General features: G+C 44.1%; 1 protein-coding gene and 2 pseudogenes across 3 annotated transcripts; all 3 read right to left on the bottom strand.

The window, feature by feature from the left end:
* Positions 1 to 1,664: 1,664 nt before the first annotated feature.
* On the bottom strand, positions 1,665 to 4,994 carry LOC120655387 (annotated as a pseudogene). Its single transcript, XR_005667464.1, has 3 exons — positions 4,930 to 4,994; positions 4,422 to 4,614; positions 1,665 to 3,225 (listed from the first exon to the last, which is right to left on the bottom strand). The product of XR_005667464.1 is annotated as a receptor kinase-like protein Xa21 (transcript).
* Positions 4,832 to 6,343, bottom strand: LOC120655384 (annotated as a pseudogene).
* Positions 5,898 to 11,313, bottom strand: LOC120708541 (putative receptor-like protein kinase At3g47110). Of its 2 annotated transcripts, XM_039993849.1 has the most exons (4): positions 11,155 to 11,313; positions 9,724 to 10,901; positions 9,561 to 9,651; positions 5,898 to 6,965 (listed from the first exon to the last, which is right to left on the bottom strand). In XM_039993849.1, the coding sequence occupies exons 2-4, from the start codon at positions 10,881 to 10,883 to the stop codon at positions 6,741 to 6,743; spliced, it is 1,476 nt and encodes a 491-aa protein (XP_039849783.1). In that variant the 5' UTR covers positions 10,884 to 10,901; positions 11,155 to 11,313; the 3' UTR covers positions 5,898 to 6,740. The 2 variants fall into 2 exon arrangements, with proteins under 2 accessions (XP_039849783.1, XP_039849774.1); XM_039993840.1 differs by having other exon boundaries at positions 5,899 to 6,965; positions 9,561 to 10,901.

Raw genomic sequence — 11,313 nt, 5'->3', positions numbered from 1 at the left:
ACATCGGTAAAGAATATGGCCCCTTTAGGCCATTGACAACATAATAAATGAGATTAAAAAGTTTGTGAGATCATATTTATAGGATTTTTAGGTCCAATGGATATAATCCAACATATCCAATTCACCGTCGAGACGCCATGTCCAATCCACCGTCCAGACGCCAAGTCCAATCCACCATCGAGACGCCAAAGCATAATGAAAATGATCGCCGCGACGAGTTGGACAAAGGAATGCAGAGACAACTGCACCGGTTTAATTGACGACCTTGCACCGGTTAAACTGGTCGGCATCGAATAGACTGATGCAAAGGTATCAGTGCAACTGGGCGTGCAATGCTGAGCCAGGTGAAGAAAATTCAGCAGCACTGGATGAACCAACGGTGCAACAAGGAGCGTAGGTGCGTTCACCTAGTTATTGCCCAAAGAGAATGTCAAGCGACTAGAGCAAAGTCTTCAACACTGGTTAAACCGACGGGTCACTTGGAGGCGTCGATGTATTTGTCGGATCATTGCCCAGAGAGCATGCAAGGGTGCAGAGAAGAACTTGTTCAGGACCGGTTGAACCGACGCCTGTCGAAGCAGGTGTCTATTAGAAAGCTCAACGGCTACTTCAGAGCTATTAATGATCGGTTAAACCGACAGTCTACCACCGGAAGAACCGACGCCCATGCAGAAATGTGCCCAACTGCTACGGCTACCTCAAGTTGGTGGGCTATATATATGGCATCCCACACCCAAGAACACCTCCAAGCCATCCAAGAGCTTAGTGATCATATCTTTAATCTTTAGCACATCTTTAAGAGTGTTAGTGTGAGGTTAGCTCTTAAGTGGGTGAGAGAGCAAGGTGTTGCTGCCTTGTGCATGGTTTTAGAGTGAACCAAATTTTGTATCTCGGTGTGCCGGCCCCTTGGAGCATTGGTGGCTCGCCGACACGTCAACTACCCTCCGGCTTGGTGTGGAGCGGCGTCGACAACTTTGTGCGGAGGACGTGGAGACTGGAGACCCCATCCTTCGTGGGCAAGCTCCTTAGTGAAAAACGGGATCAAGGTGACTGCGGTGACTTGATAAGTCTCGTTGGCGACTCAAGAAGAGTCCCAGAAGAGACTTGATAATTGCCGAGAAGCGATACTCTTGATTGAGTGCTTCAACAATGTGGATGTAGGGGTGACTTAGTGTCAAACCGATCCAGGAGATAAACCCTCGTGTTGAGAGTTTGCTTTCTCTCATTCCTCTTTTATATTCCCGCATTTCATACTAGCATTCCTTGTGTGCCTTCTACTTTCATGGAGTAGTGTCTTGATAGGATTGGTTATAGATCGCTAAACTCTTTTGGGATGGGAGTTTCACACTACAAGAACCATAGTTGCACATCTAGATATAATTTGTTTTAGTTTAAATGTTGTGCAAACTAATTAGAGTCATAGGTTAATGTTTTTAACTTGCCAAATTCACCCCGTCCCCCTCTTAGGCTAGAGCACCCGATCACTTTCAACAACATAAGCTAGCTAGATGAGATCTTGCAAACAGGGGCGTAGCTAGAGGGTGGTCCGGGTGGGCCATGGACCACCCTAGGAATCCAGCCCAAGGCACATGACCCTTGTTTAGCAATTCAAATCGATTGATTCTGAAGAAAAAAAGACATCGCTCCTGGTGTTCGTCGCCTCCTTTCGCTATGGTGATGTTCTGCATTCAATTTTTCCTCAAGACAATAGTGTGACACTTACTGAAATCCAATCATAGAGGGTCAGAAAACAAGCCACTGGACCACCCTAAACTGAAATCCTAGCTACGCCACTGCTTGCAAAACATGACTTACTCTCATTTAATCGCCGCAACATATGAATTTCTAATTGCATGCAAGTTAATGGCTACTTCTCTCATGTTCATTCTTTCCCTTGGGAATGGACGCGTGCAAGCAAGAGCAACTTGCACAAGAGACAGCCACACGTCGATAGACATCATTTTCAGTTGTTGCCGATGCTTGAATAAGGCCCTTACATTCTTCTTGGAGATGAGGATCAATGATATGTAACACCTGACCTGGAAAGTTTCTCTCCACAAAGCTGGCGATGCTGAGCCCACCATCGAACTGAGGATCAATTGGTCTTTTGCCTATGATCATCTCAAGAAGTACTATTCCAAAACTATATATAAACATTCCCATAGGTTGATGCAAATGAACAGTTTGAGCATACTATAAAAGCATAGAGAGAAAAATTATTGAGCACGTGACAGATTGCTTTCTACAAATACATGAGATGGAAACATTATTAGTTTATACCTAGAGCAATGTAACCTATAGTTCTGCTATATGAGACCTTCAAATTTGTTGCTATGAAGGTAGAGCTTTCTTAATTGAGTAAAATTACCAATAATGGAGGATGGAATTGGCCCACTGAAGTAGTTCTCCGAAAGACTTAAGTTCCAAGGTTTTTGAACTTTCCAATCCATGCTCCGATTGGGCCTCCCAGGTAGTTTTGACCTAGTAACAGACCATTTAAGCTGGTAAGATTTCCTATGCTCTTTGGAACCATCCCAGTCAAGGTGTTTTTGTCTAACGCTAGGTAATGAAGACCGGGGGGCAACTTTCTTATTCAGTTTGGTATGGCTCCCTGTAGCTGATTGTCATATAATGAGAGCACTTGGAGATCACTACAGTTGCTCAATGCGTCTAAGAATTCCCAGCTCTTAGTGTCATTTGCTTGAAGCTTGTTTTGATCTAGTATTAGCTTTCTCAGGTAGGAAAGATTTCCCAATGAACTAGGAATTGGACCGGTGAAATAGTTAGAATTGAGTTGTATTATCGAGAGGTATGGAGGATTACCTAGAGAGGCAGGGATTTGACCATGGAACTTGTTATTGTTCAACCCAAGCGCCTGGAGGTTAGGAAGGGTATTGCCAATGGTGGATGGCAATGCCATACGTAGAGAATTCGTATTCACGTCCAAAATTGAAAGAGAAGAATGATTCAAAATTGTTGTTGGGATGATACCTGATAGCTTGTTCTTTCCTAGGCTCAATTGGAACAACTTTGCTAATTGTCCAAGCTCTGTAGGAATGCTCCCTTCGAGCTGATTGTCATCTAGGTAGAGTAGAGATACTCTAGTTGGGTGATGTTGCCCAGACTTGATGGGATTAATCCAGTGAAATGATTCAATTGAAGGTTCAGAAACTCAAGCTTATAGAGGAAACTGATTCGCGGGGGTGGGGGGGGGGATTGAACCCGCTAAATTGTTTGCAGAAAGTTCTAGGTATAGTAAGTTGGAACAGTTTGTAAGTGCGTTAGAAGCAAAGTGCTGCAACTTGTTATTGCTCATAACAAGGAACTGCAGCTTACGGAGGCAGTTAAGATCGGGCAACTGACCAGAGAGGCTATTTGAGGAGAGATCGAGTATCTTAAGTATGGTTAAGTTCCCAAGAGATAGAGAGATCTTGCCTTCCAAGCTCTGGCCTGTGAGGTTGTGCTCCCTGACGCGCCCTCGGTGCGTTTTGCTGCATGTGACCCCATTCCAATTGCAGTAGTTGACACTGTTGTTCCAGGAATAGAAGAATCCTTTGGGATCTCCGGTGATTGCTTGCCTGAAATCGATCAGTGCCAGCATGTCCGTGCTGTCTTGGGGGACCGTCGCGCAACGGACGTATCCACACCTATAAACCAGCATCAGTGCCAGTACAGCCATAGCGGACTTCATGAGCTGCTGCTTGGAGCACGTACGACCAATGATGTTACCTGCAAGATAAGAAGCTAGTAAAAATACTAGCCACTGAACCATTATGTGATTCTATATTGTGGATTATCCACTGTCGCACCTTCCATTGATAGACAGAAACAATAAGGGACAAATTATACAAGATGCTGTAATAAAAGAGGAGACAGAGAACCTCTGCTTGGGCCATCATGGAGCGAACAGCACGGCATGATTTCTTCTTTTGTTTTCGTGTAAATGCTTGATTGGATTAGGTCTCAGGCTCCCATGAGCCAGGATGCCAGAGGGTTAAAAGGATTTCTGCAGAAACACGGCACCCACACGTCTCATCCCTCACGACGACGACCCGATGTGCCACGGTGCAGACCTCAACGTAGCTTGACCGCTTATACAAGTCCCAGTATCATGTCCTCTTCCCGCGGTAGCTTTCTGAGCTAGCTGGAGTAGAATGTTACCTTTGTAAAATTCAAAAGTGAAAAATGTTAGTCTGTGAAAAATCAACCTGTCAGTGTCCATCAGCGGCTTGTTTCGCAGGTCCGCGCGATCATCGCTGCCGCCGTCTCTCCTTCTGTGGTTGAAACGTTGAAATCCTTTTCCTCTCGTGCCAATGGGCCGGGATTCAGGCTGATCCCTGTCCTCTGGTGCTGCTCGGCCCGGTCTAATCGTAGTTATCGGCCCGGCCAACAGAGCGACCACCTCCCCGGCCTAACTCGACCAACGGCCCAGTCAGGGACCTCGCGACGATCCCTGAATCCAGGTAGAACTCGGCCGCTGCAAGCATGCAGGAACGGCAGGCGGCGGCACGCGACATCTGAGGGTCGAGGGTGGCAGCGCAGAGGGCACGGACCAGCGCGCAGCCGACCGGCAGCCTCTTGAATGGTATGCGAAGGATCTCATTTGCCCTTACACTACAAAGTAAAATTGTAGGTCATAGCTGTAGTTTGAGATTTGGGCGAAAGGGATTCGAGATGCTTTTCAGGTTTTTTAGGTTGCAGACTTGCAGTTGGATGAGGGCATTAGGGAGGCCGCCTCATGTAATCTAAATGTGCATTTTGTGTGGAGCGCCATACCAAATTGTCTAAGAAAGTAAGAATGCACCTGATAGTCACTCCCATCAAAGCGATCTGAGATACTTTATGGAATTTTTTATTCTTTCTCAAACCCCAATTTATAAATGCTCAAAACACAAATTTTAGTATGATCTGGTAGTACATACAACATACTCTTGTCTTTCCACCGTGTATGGCTTTCTAGCAGGGTTGTTTATCAATTTCAGCATGATACTCATGACCAATTTGCCATCTTTATGCCAATTGCATTTAAAGGCAACACTAGATCTAGTGAACCACGGCTTCCTTTCACTTTAGCGCTGCAACATATGTCTTTCTGATCGCATGCAAGTTAATGGCTACTTCTCTCATGTTCATTCCTTCCCTCGGGAATGGACGCGTGCAAGCAAGAGCAACTCGCACAAGAGACAGCACGCATTGATAGACCTCGCTTTCTGTTACCGCCATTGCTTTAATAAAGCTCTTGCATTCTTCTTGGAGATGAGCGTCAATGATACGCAACACCTGATCTCCAAAATTTCTCTCCACAAAGTTGATAATGCTGCACCCTCCCTCAAACATAGAATCTGTTGGTCTTTTCCTATAATCATCTCCATGAGTAGTATTCCGAAACTATAAACATCCCCAAAGGTTGATGCATGAACAGTTTGAGCATACTCTAAAAAGGTAGAGGGAAAAATTATCGAGTGCATACCAGATAGCATTAAACAAATACAAGAGGAGATAGCATAATCCTTGATTTATACCTGGAGCAATATACCCTATAGTTCCTCTAACAGCGAGTGAACTACTACAACCTGAATGTCCAACTGCTGTTGACCTGGAATCGACGACGAGACTTGCAATGCCAAAGTCTCCCAAATGAGCATTCATGTCATCTTCAAGAAGTATATTGGTTGGTTTCAGATCACAGTGGACAATAGACCTTCCACAGTCATGGTGTAAATAGGCTATTGCATCGGCTATGCCAACACCTATGCTTAATCTTTGAGCTAAGCCCAAAAGTTTGGAAGCTACACCACCACGTTTCCGATGCAACCATGTATCCAAATTCCCGTTGGGCATGAACTCATAAATTAGAGCTTTGAAATCATTACCATTATTGTCAACGGTTGAGCGGCAGTTATTATAGGAAGAAGATTTCGATGCCGATTGGTTCTCAAAGACTCACATTCAGAAATAAAACTTGTGGCCGCGAATCTTGTCTCAAGGTCAAAGATCTTAATGACAACTTCGATTTTAGCTTGTGTTAACTTCCCTTTGTATACTGAACCATAGCTTCCTCTTCAAACTAGGTTGAGCTCTGAGAAGTTCTCTATACCTTGGGCTAGATCCTTGTAAGAAACTCTTGGGAATTTCTTACCAAAAGAAAGCAATAATAAGTATGGTCTTCTTGGTGCCTTCTTCCCAATGAATATGACGTAAATTGACATCCCGAGTGACATGAAGCCAAATGTGAGGATCAGTAAGATAGTCAAATAGTGTTTCCATTCTATTACCCGAGAAACTGCAGGGCATGCAGGCATATGGAGATCCATCGCTCCTCTGCAGAGCCCCCAGTTGCCATTGTGTGAAACAGCTGTTGCATTTGCAAATACTCCACTGATTGGTATTTCTCCTTGGAGATGATTGTATGAAAGATCTAGCTTATTGAGAAGTGATAGATCCTTCAAAATGGTGGGAATGGTGCCCGACAAGTTATTATGTGAAAGATTTAGTGTTTTTAAGCTCAGAAGATCCTTGAAAGAGGCTGGAATGTTTCCTGTGAGGTGATTTTGGTCCATTAGGAGGGTTTCTAATTGTTGACAGTTGCCAAAAGTATCTGGGATTTCTCCACTAAGCTTGTTTGATGAAAAACGTAGGTCTGCGAGCTGCTTAGATTTGCTAATATCTAAAGTTATGTCACCTTTTAGACTGTTGTGGCTAAGGTCGAATAATATGAGTTGTTCAAGGTTTCCCAAGGTTTATGGTATATACCCTTGAAGGTTGTTATAGCTAAGGTCCAATTTTTGGAGGTGTTGAAGAGTTCCAAGGCTATCTGGTATGTCACCGTGAAGGTTGTTGTGGTTAAGGTTCAACAGTATGAGTCCTTGAATGTTTCCAAAGTTTTGTGGTATATATCCTTCAAGATTGTTATAGCTAAGGTCCAGCTGTTGGAGGAGAGGAAGATTTCCTAATGCGGCTGGTATTTTTAGAAAGACAGGCAGATCGCCCTGCCCCATTTTCATTAAAGAAAACAAGGCACCAGTTACAGCAGTTTTTAGCTCAGTTCAGCGACACACGCAGCTGCTAGGAGAACCTACTATCCCACAGAAGATAGGCAGAGCCAAGCAGCGCAGTACAAAGAGCTTAGAGAACACTTATTACAACTTAACCCAGGCAAGAGTATGAAACTTCAGCAAAAGGTAGGCATCACTCCAGTTTGAATGCGCCGGTCTTCAATTTCTTCAGGTATGGCCAATCTCCAAAGGGGCCGCGAGGACCTCCTCCAGAAAGGCGCACCATGCATCTGTTGAGACCTTCAGGTGTTCCGGCTCCCGGAAGATCGGCTCCCACAACCTTGTACAGCTCCATATTATCTTCAACACTTGTTTTATATCCCGCCACTGCTGATCACGAAAAACCATATTATTTCGAGCCAGCCATAACCCCCAGCACACCCCTGCAGAGAGGCTGTTGGCCGTGCAAAATTTTTTGGAATCCAACCACTTAGTAGCCATATCAGTATAGGAGCCTACATGAATGTTAATGAACTGTTCAAAATAAGCCCAGATTTTTTTGGCCACCACACATTGGAAGAAGAGGTGATTAATAGTCTCAATCTCATCACAAAACCTGCAGTTTTTCGGTTTATCCACCCCTCGTTTTGCTAGGTTATCAACAGTCATCAGCTTATTATTTGAAAGTAACCAGAGAAAGACTTGGATTTTTGGAGGTACCTTAATGTTCCACACAGCAGGGACAAACACAGGTTGAACTCCTCTAAAATTAATAACCGCATACAGAGATTGCGTCGAGTAAATACCATTACTTTCATATTGCCACACCAGGGAGTCCCCCTCCTCAGACAAACAAACTCCTTCAACAATACCAATTAGCTCGAACCATCTAGTAATCATCTCTTCGGTGAAGGTTCTCCTAAAGGTTAGTTTAACTTCCGAGCCATCCCAGACCTCAGAGAGGGTCACCCCTTTTTGGTCACAGATGCAAAATAGATCCCAGAACTGTACTGTTAGAGGAGCATTGCCAAACCAATTATCCTCCCAAAACCTAACCTTTTTCCCGTTCCCTACATGCCATTTGTACCCAAATTTCAAGGCTTTTGCAGCCCAGAGGACTCCCTTCCAAAAGGTAGAGGCTTGAGTACTTGATGAACAGAAAATATTAGGAACATTACGCAGGTACTTATTGTGCACAATTTTCTGCCAGATTTTTCCTTCTTCTTTGACAAATCTTTTAACCCACGACCCCAACAGGGCAAGGTTAAGATCTCTAGCATTGGGGATACCAAGCCCCCCATACTCTTTCTTCATGCTCACTAAATGCCAGTTGGCCAAGTGAATTTTTCCATGCCCCTCGTAGTCATTCCACATGCAGTTGGCTAAATGGGTGTTTATCAAATCTATAGCCCAGCTAGGGAATTTGAAAAAAGACAGTAAATAAATAGGGATACTGGAGAGGCATGTTCTTATCAGGACCATTCTGCCTGCATGAGAAAGCATCTTACCTCTCCAGCCAGCTATTCTCTTGAGGATCTTATCAACTAGGGGTTGTAAATCTTCTCTTCTAAGTTTATTACAGTGGAGAGGAATACCAAGATATGTAATTGGGAAAGCCCCAACAGGGCAACCAAAGATATCAGCAAAGCTATTAGCCTCATTCTCTTCCAAGTTCAGGGGAATGATAGAACTTTTGTGGAAGTTGATCCTCATCCCTGACATTAGCTCAAAACAGGTGAGCACCATTCTAAGGTTTTCAGCTTTAACCAAATCATTTTCTAAGAATAAGATCGTGTCGTCAGCATATTGTAAGCAAATCACACCATTCTGTTGGAAATCGACCCCCAGACCTTTTATCAGATTGTGATTTGTAGCTTTTGCTAACATTTTGGTCAGAACGTCCACCACTAAATTGAACAGGATCGGAGACAAAGGGTCACCCTGTCTCAGCCCCTTACCAGTTTCAAAGAACTCTCCCTCAACTCCATTAACCATAACCCCAACAGAGCCATGGTGAAGGATCCCCTCTATCCAAGTGATCCACTTTCCACCAAAACCTCTTCTTTGGAGGATTTCGATCAGAAAGTCCCAGTTAACTTTATCGTAGGCTTTTTCATAATCAAGCTTCAACACCAGCCCACTAGAGCCAGACTGTTTAATACTATGGATCACTTCATGGGCAGTAACAACACTCTCTAGGATGTATCTTCCTTTGATAAAGGCACTCTGGTTATTACTAATCAATCTATCTGCCACACCATTGATCCTACTTGTTAAAATTTTAGTGAAGATTTTGTAACTACAATTAATCAGACTGATAGGTCTAAACTTGCTCATGGTTCTAGCTCCAGGTTCCTTTGGGACCAGGATAATAGAAGCAAAGTTAAGTCTAAATATATCTAAAGAACCATCATGGAACTGTGTAAAGAGATCCATCAGATCATTCTTTACCAGCTCCCAGAAGGCTTGGTAAAACTTGAAAGATAACCCATCAGGGCCAGGGGCCCCATCCGAATTACATTCGAACACCGCTTTCTTTACTTCCAGCTCTAATGCGGCTGGTATGGGGCCTTCAAATCCATTTTTAGTTAAATTAAGTAATGTCAGCTGAGTAAGATTGCTAATAGAGGATGGGATTGGCCCAGTGAAGTTGTTCGATTGCAGATATAGTTTTCCTAGTCTTTTTAAATTTTCAACCCATCCTGCAATTGTACCACTAAAGTTATTCTTATCAAGTCCAAGCTTAATTAAGGCACTAAGTTTCCCTATACTCTGTGGAACTTGCCCAGACAAGCTGTTTCCACCCAATAGAAGCTGTTGAAGGCTGGTCGGTAGGTTACCAATTGACTTTGGAAGAGATCCCTGCAGCTCATTGTTAGAGAGAGAGAGTACCTCAAGGGATCTACAGTTCCTTAATGCATTAAGAAACTCCCAGTCCTGGTTGTTACTTGCTACAAGCTGGTTAACCTGAAGGCTTAGGAAAGTCAAATTTGAAAGTTTTCCCAAAGAGGGAGGAATTCTCCCTGTGAAATTATTATATGATAAATCTAGTATGTTTAGCCCCAGAGCATTATTGCCAAGCGAATCTGGAATAAAACCTCCGAACTTGTTGTGTTCCAACGTAAGCTCTTTGAGATTAGGGAGAAGTTCTCCTATATTAGGTGGCAATGCCTTGCCTAGCATATTGAGCTCTAGACTTAGATATTGTAGAGAAGAAAGACGAAAGAAGGCTTGTGGGATTTCACCTGAAAGCCTATTGTCTCCAAGCCTTAAGGTATTGAACTTTAATTGGCCAAGCTCACCAGGAATGCTTCCATTCAGTTGATTTGACTCCAAATTGAGATATCCTAGATTGGATAGCAGGCCTAATTTCGGAGGAATTGAACCCACTAGTAAGTTTGAAGATAAATCTATGGCGGTCAAGCTGGAGCAGTTTGTAAGTGCATCAGGAATTATCCCAGACAAACTGTTGTAGTCCAAATAAAGAATTTGCAGTTGTTGGAGGCGGCCAAGAAGAGGTAAGGGACCAACAAAGTTGTTGTAGGAGAGGTAAAGGCAATTAAGGAAAGTAAGGTTGCCAAGAGAGGAGCTGATTTGGCCTGACAAACTTTGGCTTGGCAGTTGGAGCCCCCAGACGCGCCATGGTTGCTCCAAGGTGCACTGGACACCATTCCAGTGACAGAAGTGGAACCTCGTGGTCCAATTTTTCAAGGCTCCATTCGGATCGTTGGTGATGCCCTGCTTGAAGTCGAGCAGTGACTGCAGATCGATGCTGCTGTCATGAACCTTTGAGCAGTGGACGTTTCCAACTCCACAGCACAGCAGCAGCAATGGCAATAGGATAAGAATGGGCATGGCGAGTTTCGCCGGCTGCTCTGAACGATACATGATTCACTTAACTGTCACCTGCAAAATATTAAGCATAAACTTTGGCGGCATATTATGTGCACATGCGCAAACTAGAGGAACTAAGTCGTGTCCTTGCTTGCAATCCTATTAGGTTCTCCAACAATAATTTGGCTGTGCTTTTCTCCATTTTATTGTAAGAATGAAGTGAACGGAAGAAAGGCTAAATCTTGACGGATGTTCACGCTTGACAAGCCTAATAGAGTTGCAGGAAGTAGAAGTAGAGAGCGTAAGGTAGGGTAGGGTAGGGTACCTCTGCCGTGCCGGAGAACACAAAACGGCAGCATTCTGATCGGCTTGCTGCTCCGCCTTCCCTGGAGACGATGTTTGAACTGGAGGTATGAGCTGGATGCTCCGCTGGCTGAGGCCCCAGGGGTTTAAAAACAGTTTTACCTCACCGTTACAACCACAC

This window comes from Panicum virgatum, chromosome 1K (assembly GCF_016808335.1).
Source record: "Panicum virgatum strain AP13 chromosome 1K, P.virgatum_v5, whole genome shotgun sequence".
Taxonomy (NCBI): domain Eukaryota; kingdom Viridiplantae; phylum Streptophyta; class Magnoliopsida; order Poales; family Poaceae; genus Panicum; species Panicum virgatum.
This window is presented reverse-complemented; position numbering and strand designations above follow the sequence as displayed.

Excerpts from the sequence above, each read along its gene's own strand:
- LOC120708541 (XM_039993840.1), bottom strand. The coding sequence starts at position 10,883 with ATGTATCGTTCAGAGCAGCCGGCGAAACTCGCCATGCCCATTCTTATC. Across the intron at positions 6,966-9,560 it reads AAAATGGATTTGAAGGCCCC|ATACCAGCCGCATTAGGAAA; the intron begins ATACCAGCCGCA and ends GTCTTTCTAAAA.